Source organism: Schistocerca americana, chromosome 3 (assembly GCF_021461395.2).
Source record: "Schistocerca americana isolate TAMUIC-IGC-003095 chromosome 3, iqSchAmer2.1, whole genome shotgun sequence".
Lineage (NCBI taxonomy): Eukaryota > Metazoa > Arthropoda > Insecta > Orthoptera > Acrididae > Schistocerca > Schistocerca americana.
This window is the reverse complement of record NC_060121.1, coordinates 380,197,282-380,219,357: the sequence shown is the minus strand read 5'-3', so window position 1 is coordinate 380,219,357 and position 22,076 is coordinate 380,197,282. Positions and strand designations below refer to the sequence as shown.

At 37.2% G+C, this 22,076-nt stretch overlaps 1 protein-coding gene across 2 annotated transcripts in view; it reads right to left on the bottom strand.

Annotated features, from left to right (window-relative positions):
* Positions 1 to 21,326, bottom strand: part of LOC124606086 (RAB11-binding protein RELCH homolog) — a 134,266-nt gene extending 112,940 nt beyond the window's left edge. For both annotated transcript variants that reach the window (XM_047138051.1, XM_047138052.1), the window contains exons 1-5: positions 20,909 to 21,326; positions 20,543 to 20,704; positions 20,302 to 20,468; positions 3,066 to 3,236; positions 479 to 897 (exon numbers count right to left, since the gene is read on the bottom strand). In XM_047138051.1, coding sequence (XP_046994007.1) covers positions 479 to 897; positions 3,066 to 3,236; positions 20,302 to 20,468; positions 20,543 to 20,704; positions 20,909 to 21,164 — 1,175 coding nt within the window. In that variant the 5' untranslated portion in view covers positions 21,165 to 21,326. The remainder of the gene's footprint in view (positions 1 to 478; positions 898 to 3,065; positions 3,237 to 20,301; positions 20,469 to 20,542; positions 20,705 to 20,908) is intronic.
* Positions 21,327 to 22,076: the final 750 nt, after the last annotated feature.

Here is a 22,076-nt window from a genome sequence, read left to right as displayed (position 1 = left end):
ATAGGGGTTATCAGTCTTACTGTTACTATGTGACCGTCTGATTAAGGAATTTGAAATCTACCCTATTTGCTGATCACAGTTGAAGATTTTTTACATCGGATCTGTGTACATTTGTGTTCCTTTTTTTGCATAGTACTGCATACAAAAATGCAGCTGAAATTAGATATAAATTGTACAGTCCACCTAGACACTCACTACAGAATTTGCAATTTTACATGGAATCTGAACCGAAGTCCAACTCTTCAGTTGGCCCTAACAAAGTTTTGATGTGGAAGACAAATTTTGGATCAGACAACTTTCTTTTTGATAACAACAAACCAAATCCCTGACATTTAGGCAATAAAACTGTTTCTCCTGGAGTCATCAAAATGACACATTAATGTATGCAAAAGTGAAAGGAAAATTTAAAACAGTAACTGAGTCAATGTCATAGAAGTACTTGTATACATCAGCAATGAAACACAATCTAATAAACTACCTTGAAGTACTGGTGTCTAAAAGGACTTTAGTTTCTGATTCAGCTTCAGCACTGGAAGAAGCCATCTCATTTTGCAGTCTGCTTGAGGTTTCTGCAGGTTCCACACCACAAGTGCTTCCAACTCGAGTCCATTCAGCATCAGTGTCGGTAAGGCTGATAGGTAACTCATCATCTTCATCTTGCAATGCACTACAGTCATCTTTAGTTTCTACATCCAAGATCTCAAAACACTCTGGTGTCCCACTATGGGATGTTGAGGTAGTTAGAATTCCAGCCAGATCAGATCCTGGTGTAGTAACATTAGAAACATCCACATTTGCAGCTGCAAATTTGGAGTCCATTGTCCACAGCCTTTGGAGCTCTTGTTTTTCTTGGTCCATAAGTGATAACTGCTCCTTAAGTTGTTCAACTTCCATTGCCTGTGCATAATGAAAGTAGAGGCTTAAGAGTACTCTGAAACCAAGTTCATAAGACATTTGGAAAGTAAGGTTACAACATGCCTGTAGCTCGGAGCATATTTGTTGGAGCAATATTAGTACTCCTAAGTAAAGAGCCGTACTTAGCACACAAAACAAGTAGTGTTGGGGCCAACAGATTCAGCATTTGTGTGAATGTTGTGCATAAACATTAACACAGCAATTCTCGATTCCACCTAGCATGGAGTTTACTCCCTCATCAGCAATCTTGCTAACACACAACATAAGAAGCCCCTTTACATTTAGCACAAAATTGAGACTATTTACAATAAATTAATGTCACATAGCAAATTGCAAAGTAGGTAGATAATTAAAAAATGGTTGAATAAATATCCATGATAACCAGAGTATTAGGTTATTGTCTATTTTGGCTGAGAAAGTTGCTAATGCAACCTTTGATTCCAACTCAATATATAAAGACTTGCTGAGTCGTCAAAAAAAAAAGGGAGAATGGCTGTCGCATGTACTACTTTTTGCACAATAATATTGCACCAAACACTGCAATTGTTTTGATGGGATATTTAGGAAGATCAAGTCCTTAGTACTAATGTATCACCAAGCTGTCCATTTTCTCTTTCTTTCTTTCTTTCTTTCTTCTCCCTTTAAGGTAACATTTTTCAACAGACAAGGAAGACAGTTGAGGGAGTGGCAGTGCCACAGATATACAGAACTTGATACCAAAGTCTTGGAACTTAATGACAATCTCTTGACAGAGGGGAGAAGAAACAAAACTTGATACCAAACGCTTGGAGCATAATGACAATCTTTTGAGAGGGGGAAAAAAGTTCTATTCCTGCCCAGCTGACAAGTTTTGGAAATAAATATGCAATTTTCTGTGTAAAAAATCTGTTGTAACCTCACTTTACAAACATGCCTCTTAGATACACAGCGGATACATAACACACAAAATAAATATTTTCCATCACACAATAACACATATTTCAACGTCTATATGACTGCTTTCAGATAACAGTATTTGAATTATACAGCGATACATAACACACAAAATAAACATTTTCCATCACACAATAACACATATTTCAACGTCTATATGACTGCTTTCAGATAACAGTATTTGAATTATACAGCTTACACTAAAAGTTTACATTCTTCAAATGTAAAATAATTGTACCTCATGAACCCTAAAACTGTATGCAGTTGATGACATTTCAAAGTTTTTGAAGTGAAGAGCAAACTTGTAAGTCAGATGTGTATGCACAAAAATCTATCCCAAAACAGAAAACACATTTTATGGGACATTTAAGTACAAAGGAGTTCAAAGACAAAAGAACAAGGCTGGGTGGTTAGCTGACTGTAATTCACATCTAATAATCTCTCAATAAAAGATCATTCAGGAAACTAAATGGCTTAATATCATGTCCAATCATAATAGGAGTTCTATACATAATCATGGTATATTACTTTGCTCTTTTGTCACCATATACAATGGGCACTACACGTTAAACATCTCATTAACAAGCTTAATTTGGAAATGAAAGACGAAAAGAAACCACTAGGTGAATTGGAAATTTTATTTGTCTTGTGTTCAAAAGTAGAATTTACAATGTCACACTCAGGTTTTCGAGTTTGCAGCTAAGTCTGTGTCATAATTTATGATATTCCCATCCTCTTCAGGTAAAGAAACTGACAAAATACTGTGAAAAATTAAAACTTGGCTGCAAATTTAAAAATCTCATAGTTATCATTTTGATCAAAAAAGCCTGAGGTGTCAAGAAACAGGAGGAACTTAACTTGATCCAGATTCTAAGTTAAGATCACTGGGAGAAAATGTTATTTTCAAGAGCGAACATCCAAAAAATAATTTAACATTTATAACAATAGCTCATACAAATACAAACACCACCACAAACTGTAACTCACCCAAAAATCTATCAGTCCTGTTGTGAGTGAGTGAGTGAGTGAGTGAGTGAGTGAGGGGTTGGGACTGTGTGTGCAATTTTCATACAAGACAAATTTAAATATATCTCAAAAGATACACTATATTTATTCTGGTGATTCTATCAACATGTAATATAAGAACAACTTCGCAACTGAGTATTTTTCATCTAATAGCTCGACAAGGTTTTTGACAATATACTGCAATATCTTACCATGTCTTGTAGTTTTGATTCCTTCTCGAGGTCAAGTTCATCAGTTTGGCAGGCAACATTCTGGCACAGGACTTTCCTTTGGCCCGACTGCCTCATAAACTCACGATACAACTGAAGCAGTTCAGCTGGTTTTGGTATATTCAATCCTACATCATCCCAATCTTCAAAATCCTAAATAAATATTTTTGAGGTAACTTTCACATAATTGATTAACATTAAATTATTCACCACACAACAGAAATCCATCATTAAAGATAAGTGAAACTGTTGGCTCACACAGATTATCACTAAGCTGACAAGAACAGGAAACTGAATTTCTCAATATTGATATTTCTTCTGCCAAAATTGTTCTCTGTGAGAGCCCAAGAACAGACATTTGGTGGAAGGGGGTTATAAGTCTCCCATAAACTTGGATAGAAAAGCCTGAGGTACGAATAGGAAAATACAAGACATGCGTGTGAATACAGTTCACATTAGCAATAGCCATTAGATTAACTTTGAATGTGAGAAAGCTCTAGACCCATCAAAATAATAGATTATGCTCAAAAAATTTATCTGAACTGTAGGGTTCAAGGTTCCCTGGGGATAACGCAAATATGAGGATTGTTTGACACAACATTAAGTGATGAGCATTCTCCTTTACTTCTAAATTATTTACTTAACATTACATTAATATACTCTGTCAATCCCAAGGAGAGTAATTGCCAAGATTTACATTTAATTTAATGGCAAAGCAATTAAATGACACTAAATCATTTTAAATTTGGGAGTTTCTTCGAAGATACTCTTCAATGGAGTAGTGGGCATTTCCCAATGCATAGTTCTTTAATTCAGTCTTAAACACCATTACATTATTCAGGCAACAATGTGCTGTCTGTCTGACACCTTTCTGTACTAATGTTGTTTCTGGTCCTAAGGTTATGTTCATATTGTTCACTATTTTTAATTACTTTTGAAGAGAGAAATATAAGTAATGACAAAAGACATTAATGAATATATGTATTATGAAGAAGTTCTCAAATACCCATTTTTTTTACAAGGTCTCTGCAGAATGTTCTTGAATTAATACAATATGTAATTCTTATAACATGCTTCTGCATTCTGAAAATACTAGCCCCTAACTTGAATTTCCCCAGAAAATAATTATACAACTCATCTGTGAATGTAATTACAAAAATAAACTAGTTTCTACATTTTTAAATTTCCTTTAGCACTTCATTAATGCTAGACAGCCTGGTTTCCAGTAAGGTTGTGATCTACCTGTATTCCAAAAAACTTAACTTTCCATTTCTTTTATTTCATTATTTAATAAACTTATTTTGATAGCTTGTGGGGTTCTGTGAGAAGTACTAGAAACTATTTACAGAGTTTTACCAAAATTTAATGATAATCCGTTTACTTTGAACTATCTGTCAATGTTTAAACATTTCATTACTTGCCTTTTCGGTAGGGGGATTGGTACTATTTTTTATATCTGTACTTTCATCTTCTGCAAAAATTTCAAAATTTTCATGTTTTGAAACTGCACGTGATAAGATCATTCACGTATATCAGAAATAACAGAGGACCCAAAATCCAACCTGTGGTACATCATATCTGGTTGTGCAAATTCTGAGTGTGTATCAATATGTGACTCGCACAGAACTGAAACGCACTGCTTTCTGTCATTCAGATAAGATAAAAACCAAGAATCTGCTGTGCGCCTCCTGCTCCATAACATTTTCACTCACATTAGGATTTCATAGTTCACACAACCCAAAGCCTTAGCCAAGTCACAAATATTTCCAGTGGCAGTAATTTTTGTTTTGTTGACTCTAGTATATCATGTCGAGATAAATATGGCCTGCTCAGTTGAGAGTAATTTTTCAAATCCAAAGTGTTTGCTACTCGGTATTTTTTCCTGTACTAAGTGTGTAAAATCTATTTCGTTTTCTGAAGTGGCTTGATAGCAGCACATTAAAGTGTTTCTGGAAAAATACCACTGCAAATAGATTCATTACCCAAGTAACTCAAAATATCACTAAGTTCAGCTGAATGATATTTCATTATTTTGCTTCTGATTTCATCTTAACCACATGAACATTAATTTTTACAAGTTGATAATACTGAAAACTTATTTTGGAGATGCCAGATGAAGGTGAGTTTTGTCAAAAATTAAACAATGGAGAATCCAGGATGGAATGTAACAATATTATGAAAAGGAAAGTTGCCACTCATCATATAGCAGAGATGATGAGTCACAGATAGGCACAATAAAAAGACTCTCACAGTTAAAGCTTTCAGCCATTAAGACCTTAGACTCTCCCTCCCCCCCCCCCCCCCCCCCCCACACACACACACACACACACACGACTACTGCAGGCTCAGGCAACTGAGCAGTGTGGTTACAGTTGACTGAGGCTGCAGTTGTGTGTGTGTGTGTGTGTGTGGTGTGTGTGTGTGTGTGTGTGAAGGCTTTTCTTATGAAATGTATTCTGTGTGATAAATGTTCAAATCAAAGTTATCTGCTACTTACCAAAGAAGTTATTAAAAGTTTCTGCACATTCAGGGTTACCTTTGATCAGTTCACTATCTACCATTTCAGACATTCCATCATTTCCTTGATTTTTGCTCTGTCATTTTTTACCGTATTCCAAATAGTTTTTATTTGTTGCTGGAGAAGTTTATTTTTTTCTTAAATGTAGGCCTATATGTATTTTGATGTTCTGATGACTTTACTTAGGATTTTAAAATACAGTTTGTAATCAGATTTAACTATGTTCTAATCTGTGTCTCTTGATGCCAGTCATCTCTTAGCTAGTCATGATATTCTGATTCCACTTGTAATACAGGGTTTAGATGCACTTTATCTGCTTCCATTAGTTGATTTCTAAGGAAAACTGTTTTCAAAATATTGTACTCCTATTTTCATTTATACCGGGGGTGTTGCACATCTTAACAGTCTGTATTTTTGCAAATTCTTCTCAATTTCCTCAATTCCTTTCTCATTTATTATCCTTATAGTTTTTTAATCATTTTTATTTATGCATCGATATTGAACATCAACAGTTGGCCATGCTGGTTTGAGAGGTTATTATTTATAGGATAACTCTACTATTCCGCATTCTCCATGCTTTTACTAAAAATGTTACCAACAGCAGATTTGGTGGTTCCCATAACTCGTCACAAACTGTAGGAGGGGAGCTAGATTACGTGAAATGGCAATGGACCCCATGTAAACTCTAGAATAGGTATGCTCTACAAAACTGAAATTAATATACCCACTTAATATTATGTTATTCCACTTGAAAGTCAATATGTTGAATAATGCATAAAGTTGGCATACTGTAACTTAAAGTGACCACAGTAGCCATGAAATACCTCAATCATCATATTTAAAATACAAAGGAAGAATAAGGACAAATTTTGTCCGTCAAACTGCATGCTTTAATGGATAGTATGGAAGAACTCACTAACCGCTATTTACTGTGCCTTCAAATAATGAATGTATCATCAACATTCTTGTACCACATTGATATTTTCTACGAATCAATTCCAGTGTTTTTCTTTTTTTTTCCTCCTGTGTGCCACTTGAAAGAATTGATAATTATCATGGTTTACTGACACATCATAGCTTTCTGTTCATAGGATTCACCACTCCGCACAGAATATTTGCTTTAAACAGTGTCTGCACTATTTGCTGGCATCACAGAAAATGGTAATGTCAAGTCCCATGCCATCTTTTAATAACACCTTGACAATGCAATCCTCATAAGTCGCAAGACTCTAGAGAGGAGGGTTCTGCTTCCTGTGTGTAGACATGAAACGTTCTGCTCAACCAACATTTCAAATTCCTATGGAGAATACCAAGTATTATTTGACTTTTCCTGTCATAAGGGTGCTGTAAATTAGATGGAAAAAGTTAAACAACACTTGTTACACAGCAGATACCACAGAAGAGAGCCATCCTGACAAACTGTGTAGTCTCTATTCAGTTTCTTGTATAATATTTGTGAACCCAGAAAGTCTCTGATCTCCATCCATTATCTTCCTGTCCATAACCAGTCCATAACAAAGATATGCAAGAGTTAGCATATTGTGAGGGTAAAAGTTGCAGTTCCCTTATGCTCTATTTGATGTCAGTAGTTTGGTCTAATGTGACATTCTACAGGACTGTCAACAGTTTTTAGATGTGAAAAAGTTGATAAAAGTGATAAAATTTAGCAAAAAAGTGACAACTTTATTTAAGATGTGACAAAATGTCCTTCAAAATTAACAGTTAATTCTTTGATTTTTTGTTAAAAAATTATGTTATTAAAGCAATTTTTTACTTATCAGCTCTAGAGTGGAGAGCATCTGCATCTTGTTTCTTATTCAGACTTCCTTTCATGACCTGAAGAGCACCTGTCAACATGCACCAGGCAAGTCTCGTTTCTGAAAGTCTTCCTTCTGTAAGGAAACCTTAAGTCTTTCATTAGCTTCAGATGCCAGCTTTCAGCTGCCATAAAGTTTTTCTGTTCCAGTGGTCTTTTATTTAAGTATTTCTTCACAGGATGAAATCTCCTTTTTTTACAGTGCAAGTTTTGTGTTGACTTTCTTCTGCCTCTGCTTCTCTCTTTTCCTCTTCATAGTTTTGTTTTTCCTTTTCTTCCATTATAGAGGCAATTCTGGTTTTCTTGTATGCACATTTCACTGAAGAAAAGCAGCTCTTTCGTCATGTGTACTTTTTCTCGTTTGTTGTCACACCCTTTCATTGTGTATTACTGTTGTATCGGCATGGACAGTTTTTTTTGAGTGATTCCCAGTCCTCTGTAAGATATGTTCTTGATGAAAAACAATTCTTTCAACACCAGCATTCCTTTGATACAGAGCTAGAGTTACTTTCACTAGTTTACTTCTCTGGGGATATTTTGGTTCACCTGTCATACATTTAATGCTGATGAATTGGTTCCAATAACTGTCAACTGGAGTCTGTGTAGTACCTGAACTTATGTTGGTTTCCAACTGATTTCCAATGGTAATGCTTTTGCAATCCTTGCAGTATCACTGAAACTTTGTTATGTCACCCAGGTGAAGACACCAGAAATTTTGCAGAATCCTTTACCCTGCCAGGTTGGCTTTAAGGATGACATATTTACAAGCCTCATTAAAATACTCCTTAACATACATAAAAGACTGAAGGTGGTTCTTTCTAGATCTGTGCCTACATACTCTGGTGCATAGCAGAGGGAACCTTGCACTACTACTCAGCATTTCCTTTCCCTTTCCACCAGCAAATACATCGAGGGAGAAACGACTGTCTATATGCCTCCATAGGAACCCTAATTTCTCTCATCTCATCTTGGTCCTTACATGAAGCGTACATTGTTGGCACTATATTCACTCAGCAGCCAGCTTCAAACACTAGTTCTCTAAATTTTCTCAATGTCTTATGAAAAGAAAGTAGTGTTTCCTACACAGATTCCTCCTTGAGTTCACAAAGCACCTCTACAATACTCATGTGGTGAACGAACTTACCAGTACCCAACTACCAGCACACTTCTGAATCTCTTCAATATTTTCCTTTAATTCAACCTGATGAGGTTCCCAAACACTCTAGCAGCATTCAAGAAAGGGTCACACTAGTGTTCTATTGTTGCCTTCATTATAGATAAGGCATACTTTCCTAAAATTCTTCCAATAAACTGAAGTCTACAATATGCCTCCCCCTCTACCTTCCTTATATGCTTGTTCCATTTCATATCACTTTGAAACATTAGGCCCGCAAATTTAATTGATGTGATGTGTCAAGCTGTACATTACTACTTTGTAGATACCCAGAGGAGAGTTGCTATATCACCACCACCATAAAGCATGTCTTTTACAGGCAGTAAATTGAATTTCCTGTAAAACATCCTCTGATTGTTCATGAGTCTTCAAATTCTTCCCAACACACCTGAAAAAGTCTTTATTTCACAGTGAAGCAAATGTTCAGTGGCTCCTTTTTCTAGAATGTTGCAGTTAATTGGGTAAAAATGTTTGCAATGGAGGAGACAAATGTCAATGCAGCTTCCATTGTGGGTTTCTTCAGAAGCTGATAAATTTGCCTGTATCTACTGTTGGGAGCTGGAGTAGACATCTCAGCTGGAATAAAATGTAAGTAATATCTTTTGACACCATCCCATTACTGTATCATTCTCTCTGCAGCTGTTTCCAGGGTTAACCATTTGGATGGGCTTTGCTTTATGAAATATCACCCAAGCAGTCCCAATGAACGCTGTATGCCTGAGAAGTCTTCAATTTTTTACAGTCAATTGCTGAAAATTTATACACAAATACAATCAGATAAGAAGAATTCTCTCCTAGATGATGCTGTACTTTTCAGAAAGCATTATGTTTGAGCTGAAAATTCCAGAAGATGTGAGAACTAAGAAGTCTGATGTCACAATCTCACAAGACCCTGGAATATAATATGTAAATATTTTCACTTGCAAAGATTACCAGACACAAACTAGGTGACAAAAGTAATCTTTTGGCAGCACTGCATTCTAGCTGTCTTGTTCCTCTATTGGAATAATACCAAGTGAAGTGACACTCTGCTTAGCACACTAGACACATTAATTCAGGAGAGTTAGCAAAGTAATTCACGTCCAGCTATACATAATTATGTTTTCCATTATATCCTTAAATCAAATGCAGTGAATCCTGGGAATGATGTCTTAGTGACCAATCCAGGCTTATTCTGAATAACAAGCTTGGTGGTGGTGGAACAAAGATTAACACCCTAATATTTCATTCCATGAAAAATCCAGGATGGAATAATACAATATTAAGGAAAGGACAGATTGCTACTCAGCATATAACAGAGATACTGATTCACAGGTTGGCACAACGAAAAGACTACTAAATAAATACATAAGCTTTGAATCAAAAGGCCTGTCTTTTTGTTGTGCTTTTCTGGGACTTGACATCTCCGCTGTGTGGTGAGTAGCTATCTATCCTTTTCATAATATTGTAGTAACTTTTCATTCTAGTGGAATAGCCTTAATAATGTTGGCAATTCCCACCTTCTGCAAAGACAAATTCATTCTAGAGTTATCTTCTATTTATTGGTCTAAGCAGTTGTCAAAAGATGTTGGCCCTCTGTTGTCACTCTGTAGTTCTCAAAATTATAAATACATGGTGCTTGAAACTGCAATGAATATATTTAAACTTCAAAAGCTTTGGCGTGTTCCAAAGTAGTCGGGGAACACAAGAAATGCCCTTCAATTACAGTTGGTCAAGATTCTGCAATAGTGTTAAAATTCCCTCTGTATAGACACACTAATTACTTAGGTTTCCTTGGTCATCAAATGCGCTGTTATCCTGTTATCCAGAGTAAAATTTACCAGATTTTTGGGTTGTTAGATTGCCTAGTATTATAATGGCAGCAATATGAAAGGCTACTGACTTCCCATAGCCATTAGCTTCCATTATCAGTTTGCTATTACTGCAGTGAAGAGAGATTAAACTGATACCGACATGTACTTCTAGACTGTATTATGTTATTTATTTTGTATATAGCAATAGATGTTTGATGTAGCTCTTAATGAAGTCAAAGTACCACAGAACAAATCATTTACCGAGCGAGGTGGCACAGTGGTTAGACACTGGACTCGCATTCGGGAGGACGACGGTTCAATCCCACGTCCGGCCATCCTGATTTAGCTTTTCTGTGATTTCCCTAAATCGCTCCAGGCAAATGCCGGGATGGTTCCTTTCAAAGGGCACAACTGACTTCCTTCCCCGTCCTTCCCTAATCCGATGAGACCGATGACCTCGCTGTATGGTCTCCTTCCCCGAAACAACCAACCAACCAACAAATCATTTCAACCTTCCTACTATTAGAAATAGTTCTCTAAACGCACTTTAGATAACTTTTTGATCCAATAACATTATTTTCAATTTTGAAAATCCAAAATAGAAGATAAGTTCATGTACCACCTCCTACACAAAAAACTGAGCAGCCACTACAAAGTAATCTATAAACCCAACATAACGGAAATTCATCTGAGGAACCAATTCATTCAGTCATGTTCTGCAGAGTCCATTCAGAAGGAGAACCTTCAGGGATATGGAACAAGTCGAGGTATACAACGGGCAGTCAATGATTAATGCAACAATTTTTTTTTTTTTTTTCTTTCTGAAAGCACATTGGTTTTATTCAGGATTACAATACACCTTATTATTCCCCACTCTTTTGCCTACAAAACTCTACTTTCAACATAATCTCCATTTCATTTGATGGCCTTACAACACCTTACTGGCATGGGTATGCCCTCATGGTACTACTAGTCAATGCTAGAATCAATGTCGTGCTGGATCAATAATCTCCCCATTGTAAATGTACTGTTTCCCATAAACTGCATCCTTCATTGGTCCAAACAGTTGGAAGTAAGAAAGTGCGAGAGGTAGCAAGATATATTTCACAGTTGATTGTTGACCCATGAGGGAGGACATCAAAGAGAATATTCTCTTCCAAGGCCCAGAAGACAGTCATCTTGACTTTACTGGCTGAGAGTGTGGCTTTGAACTTTTTCTTCTGAGGACGGGTGGTGTGGTGCCACTTCATGGATTGCAATTTTGATTCTGGTTCGAAGTTATGAACTCACGTTTCATCGCATTTGACTCCCTTCCACACAAAAATTGTCACAACCAGCCTCCTAACACGCAAGGAATTCTGCACAGATGGTCCTTCATAGCTCTTTATGGTCTTCTATTAAGCAGAGAGGAACCCAGTGGACACAAACCTTTTAGTACCCCAACTAGTGGACAAATATATCAGCATTAACAACAGATGTCCAATTCAGTGGGAGGTGTTTGTTTGTGATCCATTGATAACCTCAAACAAGAGTGCATGTTGCAACATTGCAGGAGTCACAGCTTTCTGCAGCTGGCATGCACATGGGACATCAGGCAGGTTTGCAAGACCTTGTTGCACTGATTAAATACGTTTTGGCCAATGACTCACCATACTTTTGTTCACTGCCAGGTCTCCATAGACATTCTGCAAGTCGCTATGACTATCTGTGATGTTATGGTTTTCTGCCAAAAGAACTCAATGACAGCTCTCTGCTTGGAACGCACCTCCATTACAGATGACATTTTGAAAGCTTCTTATAGCGTTGCCATCAATCAGAACTTCATGAAAATACAGGAGTTGGAGCAGGAATATTCCACAATGTCCCACAATAAATTCCACATTTTTTCAACTTGAATTGACTGAGATATAAATGCATTGTGTTACTAACTGAACACCCTTTGTTCAGTAACACAATACTCTTCCAGCTAAGTGTCGTCTTGTAAAGTGACAGGAAAGCCACTACTCCAACAGGAGTTCTGATGTTGTTCTAGGGGTAGCTTACTATTTACATGAATCCATCAGCATTTAACAAAGAAAACAGTTCCTATACTTCTAACAAAAGAGTTATTCTCTACCACTTGTCATTCAACTTTAAGATGAACACTACTGCTTGCTAGGTTGCCAAAAGAATTATTTTTAATCCTTGACTCAAGAAAATAAAATAATCTGTAGAAGGGTGAGCTGCTAACCTATGCACTTTTTTTTCAGTTTTGAAGAGATTCAATTTGTCATTTTGTACTGGATGGTAGCTTGTCATCAACATTTAATCTTAACTTTTTATGTAACTGCGCTTTGGCCCCAGACAAGAGGGCAAAGCCTACATGAAAATTATTGGGTGTCTTGTGTTGTGAGTGTGTACATTAAAATTCAGCTCAAATGGATTTTTATCACTAGCAACAACAAACGATTAGGGATTAAAGATACTGGGGAATGAGCACAAGAATCCAAGGTACCTCTGCAAAGTGTCTGTTGTTAACTATAATACACAATATTCTTATGACTCACTTCTGCTGAATAAATAATTTTGTACGACTTCAGGTCAATGTAATGATAAATCAATCTAAGAACACAACATGTCAAACCAAGCTTCTTGATTGTACACTGCCTGACCAAAAAATATGAAGAGCCCAGAAAGAGAGAGGAACATGAAATGAAACTTCACAGGTTGAGAGGATATGTAATGTTATTTAAGTGATTACATAATTGAATCAAATTTGCAAAGAACTTGGCAATATGATTTCAATTATCAGTATGACACTACACTACATCTGGCCTAGATACATGTATTGTTTCAGTTGGAAAGGGTATCATAAAGCTGTTGTGCCTCTCCTGAGACAAGTTGGCCCTAAGTTGTAAACAGCCCACGATATGCTGGATACTGGCAGGGAGAGGGTGTTTACGTCCCAGCTGGTTCCACACATGTTCTATTGGGGAAAGATCTGGAGATATTGTTGGTCATGAGAGTATCTCATCACCACATGGACTGTGCCATAGAGATTCCTCAATCACTACCTAAAGTCATACCAATGGCTCCCCACATTGTGACACAAGGAGTGAGATCACAGTGCCTCTCAAAAACCTTTAGAAGAATTGGACTTTTCCTAGGTCACCCACAATGGTCATTTCATGGTAATGTAAAACGGTGATTCATAATTGAACATACTATGCAGTTTATCAGCAATCCATGCTTCTTGGGTCACAGCACCACTCCAAACATAACCGTTTGTATTATGGGGTTAACTGCAGGAAATGCATGGGATGAAAATTCCCTAAACCAGCTGCATCTAGTCTCCAACAGATGGTGTGGGATGACAGATAACATTGCAGGCGGTCTGTTACTCACAGGTGGTAGCTACATATGTGAAGGGGTTACAATGTACTTGGTGCACAGTATGGTGAGAGTAGGTGGAGTGGAACTCTGATGACAAGAATGACTGCCCTCATGTTCTCATGCAGTCCAACACTGGGCCACTGTCACATTCAAATGTCCCACAAATCTGGATATTGCACTATTTGACAAGCTGGCCAAATGGTGACCCACGATAAGGCCACTTTCAAACTCTGTGAGGAGTGGATGATGCTGTCTCTCACATGTATGTGGCATCTCCATGTCCTTTACAGTTATCATTCAACATCTGACACTGTTCACACCTCTTATATGCACTATGCCTGGTAACAACACTAAACATGAACAATGCCAATGCACTCTGGTGGTCATTCTACCTGTCACAGAGAATTGTAACTGTAATCATTTACATACTCGCTGATGGTGTGTATGTGTACAAAGTTTCATTGACATCTGACTATATTCTGTGTGCACTGCTCTTTTTGTCAGACAGTGTATATGATTGAAATTTATCATGTTGCCAACTGGATCCCAAAGAATTTTACACACACTTTTGCATTAGTATGTGACCATTAATGTTGAACTCTGCTGATTGCAAGTTATTTTTGCTTGTTAGAAATTTCATAATATGAATTTTTGTGCAATTAAGATTGAAACTCTTTGTTATGAAGCATTTGTAGATCTGTTCAGCTTTCATATAAGCTGTATCAGGTAAGATTGATTATTATGCTTATATCATCAGCAGACATCACAGTTTTTGAGTCATCTTTTAAAATCATCTTCTTTATACACATTTATGAAAAATGCCACAATGTGGAATTTGTCAGTTAAACAAATGATGGGAAAAAAAGAATAGAAAAAAAGTTTGTGTGGTTACAGGCTGGTTTGCAAGTTACTACTTACTCTATGGCACAGCCAGAATTGTTAAGTGCAACCTTAATCTACTTCTAACAACACTTCAGCTATAAGTGAAATTTTTTTTTTCATGGGGGGTTGGTTGGGGGTGCAATCAAGGTTTTAGTGGAGTATTTTACTCCTTTCGGTGCCAAGATGACATTCGCTAGAAGGAAATGATGATAATTATTTTTCTAACATTTTACTAGAGAATATATTCATTACTCTGAAACTACAATAGATTGCTGGGAAAAAATCCTAGCAGTGAAAAAATATACTTAAGAGCTGCAGTTAATATTTTCAGTTCATAAAATTTTCTTGGTGTTCAAGCCACAACAGGTCCCAGTTAAAACTAACATTTTTGAACATTTTCACCATAGTCTTCGTGAGAAGCTGGCTGACAGTCAGGAGTTTGTGTCATACAGCAATGTGAGAGATTATAAATACTGGGGTGATGTAATCAGCAGTAGGATTTGCATTCAAAATGGACAGTGAAGAGAGTGTAACCCACCCTGAGCTAGAATTTTGGGGCATCCATAGAATTGAGACGGCCTACAGCATAACTGATTCCTTCGAAATCAAGTTCTTTGCAGACTTAAAACCTGATTTTACACATGGATGTCACAGCAAAAAACTTTGCAGCAATTTTACCAATTGCATAAACATAATGCTTGCAAGATGTACATGTGTAAACCACACACACACACAAAGCTTGTTCTGTTGTTTTGTGAACTGAATTACTTTGCCTAGATTAGAAGTTGTCATAGATTATTAATCCATAGGAAATCAAAATATATTACATTATTGATTCCTACATCCCCAAAATTGGCTATTATTCTTATGAAACAAGTAATTAAACCTAAAAGTTTTACCAACTCCACTATGTGTGTGTGTGTGTGTGTGTGTGTGTGTGTGTGTGTGTGTGTGTGTGTTGTTTTTTTTTTTTTTTTTTTTTTTTTTTTTTTTTTTTTTTTTTTTTTTTTTTTTTTTTTTTTATTAATAAAAGTACCCAATAACTTCAAACTTTCTACCAATGTTTAAAATGAAGCCACTGTTGACAACCAGTTAAAGAGTTTTAACAAAAATATCTTACTACTTTCCCTGTGGATGCTTCTTGTTCAGACTGAAAATAATGCTTAAGCCTATATAATCTGCAAAGAGGACCAATTCTGCCTTCCGATTCAAATAAAAAGGTAGATCAGTAACAAAAAGCAAGAACAATAATAAGCCAATACTGAACAATGTTGAACTTCAGTTTTATTTTTCAAAATGTACATGATTTGGAGTCCCTATCTGTATTACTCTAATATCCATCTTTAATTATCTGAATACAGTTCCTTCAATAAGAACTAAACCAGGCATGTGCTGAACCACATATCTCACAAAAGCTTAATTTATCTAATAGAATTTTATGATTGACAAAATAATATGCTTATGATACATAGCAGAAGAGCCTAACTAGTCACATTCTATCATTCAAAACTTTTGTTATATGCTTAGTAAAAGTATAAACAGATGCTTCTGTCGAGTAGCCCTTTGAAATCTAGACTCCAACAAGGAGCCCCTTAAGTGCAAGGTCGTAAGTCCAGTCTTTAATAACACTCATTTGAAAGTGTTGTGTTAACAATTATGACAGGAAAAATATTAGCTGCTAATGACTCACCACGGGCATCAGGAGGGCGACAGAAAATGAGTGTCCACGAGGTGTTTACATCAAGTTTCTATGGGATGTGCACATTACACTTCACAAACTGGACATCGCAGACATTCAAGATATGATGTCCAAAACACAGCATTAACTTGCATCACAAAAACACAGAATGAAAAACAGCACACTACAGCAATCACAAAGTTTCACACCACTGAGATCAAAGGCAAATGGCTTTGAAATTACAAACTGCACAGGAACTTCAATTAGGTATCCATTCTTAAAGGATGCATATAGAATTATATTGGTGAAATAGGGAGATGAGAAGTGATGGACTATGATGGCATGCAAACGAATGCGAAACAGTCTGTCGAGGAGCTTATCATGAACTGGCTATCCTTTAAGGCAAAGCTGCAGATTGTGCGATAATATGTTTTAGAGTAAGCATCCTGTTAGAATATGCGGCAATTACCACCCATAAGTACATTACCTTCTCAAATAGTCTGCAGAATTATTTAAGGAGTGAGATTGTCTGCAGTTATCGACACTTGTGAAGTTACCTTCCTTATAAAGGACTGACAATAACATACTTTAATTTGGCTTGAAAATACCCTGAATTAATTACGTGCATGACAGAGAACCTTCGATTTTATGAGTTCACAACTTTTTGGTTTCATGTTTGCGATATCAACAATGCCTTATGATCTTTTACTTTTGAGGATTTTCATTTCACCAAATTTCCTCTGTATTGTAGGTTAAGAAAGACTATGCATCGCGTGGATACCAACAGTATCAACCATTCTAAGACCATAGTAATCTACAAAAGGGGGGGAGGGGTATGCAGTAAGAGTGGGGGAATGGCGAGAGGGGACACTTGCCCCATAGATTCTGGGGTACAGACTTTATTCATCACACAATTCTTACATTTTTCCAGATGCTATCATCTATGATTTTAATGAACTCTAGCTCTAGCACTGTGAACTGTAATGGGAAATAGTTAGTTTAATTATAACTATTTTTATTTTATTTTCTTTGCGATCCCTGAATTCATGGGAAATTATGTCTTTTCCACAGTGTGGTGATGGTTTAATCAATGTCCTGCAGTCAAGGTGGATATGAACATTTAGCACTACACAACATTTCCAGATCAGAGTACCCACTCTATTCCTTGTCCCTTCCTCACACAGCCTTTATCAAGCTGCACAGATTGGTCATTCCACACAGAGTCCAGTTCTATTTTCAGTACAGAGTATACATGGCTGCAGTATCCCTGGTCATCACCTGTCTGCCATCCCCACAAGTACACCCCCTTGTCCCATGGCACAACTTAATCAAAAGTAGTTTACCATCTGTTTATAGTAAAAAAATGATCTATCACAGCTTGCTGGGACCACTCCAGGATTTGTGACCATCTCAATCCATGGGGTGCAACATAGTGCACATGCACTCATAGAATTATGAATTCTGCTGTCCAGCTGCACAGTGCGCCAAAATTGAGAGACAGGCTTGTGTGTGTCAGCTGTATCATCCAATCTGAGTTTGTTTTGGGAGGCTTCGGAGCTTCATCTCTCAGAATGCTAGCCTGAGTCACACTTCAGCCAAAAGACCTCCAAGAATGCAATTTTCAAAAGACATTTTACTGAACTTTAATTAATTCAGTAAAGTTTAAAAAAATAGAAGGCACGAAAATGATGCAATAAAGTCATTAGCATAATCAGATGTGATGTTTCATAGGTAACACATTTTTTAATTTCCTGTTTCCCCACTTTGAGGAGTATTAATCAGTGGCATTTTCCTGATTATTTTTGTTAATGACTAACAGAACTCTTTAAATGGTCCAATGTCTCTTCTATTTCAGTTTTCAGGGTCAACCTAATATTATTGGCGTTTGAACAAAATTTCTATATTTTCTCACTTTAATTCCTATCTTCTTGTACTCCAAAATATTGGGTATAATTAAATCAAAAAGGTGTTATTCGTATTTATACTGGTAATACAAGATTTACTTCGCATATACTAAGCATGCTTACTTTTAGGTACCAAGGTAATCAACCTTCAAAAAATATTAAGCTAAAAGTAGCAATTATTTGACATACAATATGTGATGCATGCTTCCTGGCAGATTCACTTCCCAGGTGCGAGACATTTTCAAACCAAACGAATCAGTTGTATCAAAATGCCAAATTTAAAATATTGCCCCCTATTGGATACATTTCCATGGAAGCTCACAATAGGACCCTACATGTTATGATCCCAATTTTAAAGCCAGTTTCATTTCTGTGACACAGTCTGTCAACTTTCGGTATTAATAACAGTAAAAGAATAGATTGCTACTTACTACGTAGAGGAGGCACTGATTTGCAGACAGACAACGGAAAGACGTAATTTTTTAATGCCGCTTCCCTACACCAGAGAGAGAGAGAGAGAGAGAGAGAGAGAGAGAGAGAGAGAGAGAGAGAGAGAGAGAACATGCTACTGTCTATGAGCCTAGGCTGTGCCTAGATCTGATGTGACCAGCAATTCAGAGTGGATGGTGGGGGTAAAGAGGAGGCACGTGACAGGGAGAGGGAGGGATGGCTGGGTAGGAGTGGGGGAAGTTGTGCTGCTGTGGCAGCACGCACGGCCATGGTGCAGACAGGATGGGGCTGGTAGGTGCAGAGTTGGGAGGCTGTGCCAATGGAGGAGGAGGGGGGGACATACAGATGGGGAAAAAATTAGGTGTAGTTGTACAACAGAAGGCATGTGTAGTGCTGGAATGGGAGCAAGTGTGTGTGTGTGTGTGTGTGTGTGTGTGTGTGTGTGTGTTCTGAAGAAATTTTTGTCTGAAAGTTAAAAGTTCAGCAGATTTTTTCTTTTTTTTCTTCTATCTGCAACTCAAGTGTCTCCTCTATGTGGTGAGTAGCAATCTATCCTTTTCATATCACTGTTATAACATTCTGGACTTTTCACTGTTTGATTTAATATTGTGCTTTCTATGCTGCCATAATAATCAATAAATGTTTTAAGCAGTGATACTGCTGGAATCTTACTTACAATGTCCTATTGAAGTGATACAGATAAACTAGAGATAAGGCTTATTGGAAGTAATTCTTAGAGAACTATTTCTGTCAACAATAGAAACAATGGTCAAAAAGGGGTATCTGGTGCTTTGAAGCTTCCTGGTGGGTAAAAACAGTGTGCCATATTCTAACTCAAGTGGGCGGTAAAAGGAAAGACTCATTATGGAAGCTTATCTGATCTGTTTCAATACCCTTTCTTCCAGGAGTGCTACACCAGCTTGGTGTGCCACAGAGCTTCTGCAAAGTTTGTGAAGAAGAGGTACTAGCAGAAGTGAAGCCGTGAGTGTAGGTTGGAGAGCTCATTGGACAAGAGCATTGCCCATAATCTGCCAGAAGGTTCTATGTTAAAATGCTGTCGTGCATAGTGTTCTTACGTAACTTCAAACAAGAGACTGGGATAATGAGGAATATTCACGATTAGTTCTTGGTATGACCTGTGACATAACAAATGTGACAAATGTCATAAACAATATGGTGACTGTAACATGATACTGTTTTTTTTTTGGTTTTTTGTTTTTTTTTTTTTTTTTTTTTTTTTTCAAATGGGCTAAGCTACGGACCAATGTGTCGTCACAACCAAGCTTTTTGCTTTCACATTTGTTGGCTTCACCAAACAACAACCACATTGTGAAAATACATGCTAAAAGGTGACATCGCAGACGCTATTAACATTGTACCACGTGTCAAAGCCGACAACAAGTATCGAATATTTCTCTTGACCCACAGCCAATGCTAGGAAAAAATAATGGCACTGAGAGAAGGGCAAAGATAGTGAGAAAGGTGAAGAGAGCAGGTGGAAAAATGAGCTATAGTACTGAAATCCTATTTTTGGCTGGGACATAGCAGAAGTGAAGCAGACACAGAGGGAAGAAGAAATAGAAGGGAAAAAAGGGCATAATGGGTATCTACTATGATCAATAATTTCTCACCTGATTTTCATTCTCGTCAGAGAATGTAATTGATGTCAATTTATACCCATATGTTAACAAATATTCATTCAACAGGAAATTAAGTGCTCTCTGCTCGTGAGGTTTAATGGGTTCATTGTGCAGTTGTCTGTTAGCTGAAGAACCCTCAGGCGTGTTTGCTTCAGACTCTGTAAGACAGCAATTAGTTTATTACAAAGTACTAATTCTGCACCTGACTCAGTTATTTAATCGGTTGACAAACCTGTAGCAACCGTCAAGTTGGCTCTAAGTGCACTGATTGTCTCCTTGGCCTTTCGCAGTTCAAATTCCAGAACTGCAACTCTTTCATCGACACCCCTTTCGCCATCCTCTGAATAACGCCCTATATCCAGAGAATCTAGAGTTACCTGACTCGATGACCTGCCTGTGGGCAAAAATAAAAATTGGATTCAAGTTTTAGCATATTAATCATCACGAGTTTAATTCTTAACAGCTGTCAGCGACATCTGCCACTAAGCAGACGACATGTGTCAGCGTAATGAAATAATACATCAGCAATAGTTAGGCGTAACAAGCTTTTCTTTCGACAAAAAATACTTTTCAATTAAATATTTTGAGTAATACTCACGTATCTCTACAATGTCAGGCTTTGTGTAAGCTTGCTGTTCAAAGTTTCCTGGGTTCGAAAAAAATTCCTTCAGTTTCGTAACTTCCCGTCCAGCCTCAAGAAGTTCCGTATACAATTCTAACGCAGTCAACAATAAATTGTCCTTTAGCAGCTTCACTGCTATATCACTGTAACTGATTTCTATATTGTGTGGGTTTTCTTTAACACAGTTCATATGCATATCCTGGTCAAGACCATCGCCACATATATTTGCCATATTCTACACAGCAGCGAAACACTATGATGCCTCACGTCATTGTTGTGAAACACTTATAAACACCTTACAATAAACACACAAACTGATTTACTTGAACCCATTTCACAACGCACAGCGCGCGTGGATGGTAAACAGATGATCTGCGACCATCTCACCTGTATGTTTTGGACTGCCAACCAATGCAACTGTCAAGTTCCGAAATACCAACATGAGAAACACAAATATTCGTGTTTGGAGACACTTCACCAGTCCAATAATTGCTCGCCAGTTAACAAAATCCGATAAAAAGTTACAATTAAAATAATTATTTGAATTTTGTAAAAAGCTGAGCAATCAACCATCAATTCTTTTTCATTTGGATGTTTCGTTTACTACAATATGCGGTACATACGGAAAATTCGGCTGTGGTAGTTACCTAGCTAACGCCGGATTTCCTCAGGCATCAATTTCTTATAAGTGCATCCCCATCCCTACACCGCTATCGTTGCATGCAACCACACGCCGAAGTCGGGAACGAAACTTACACGACTTTCAAAACAGCATCAAGTGGAGTTATTTGAAGGGCAGTTGCGAGTTCTTTAACAGAAGAGTTTGTATTGAAGTTGACGAAGATAAAAAGGACCCACAAATGTTGGTCATCTATGGAAATAGACATGATGTAGGAAATGTCTGGGAACATCCAATACGCTAATAAAGGAATTATTGCCGAGGGCGACTTTCAGTTAGAATGAGTAAAATCAATTTTGAAATCTTTTTGACCCATATTCTGGCTCTGTACAAAAACATATATGTGAAATGCCGCGCCAGTTCGCATTAAGTCAGGTTTCCATAGGTATGAATTTCTTAAAACATGCATCCCCCACCACTACCCTCACACGCACGTTAGCGTTTCCGCACGCCGGAATTGGAATT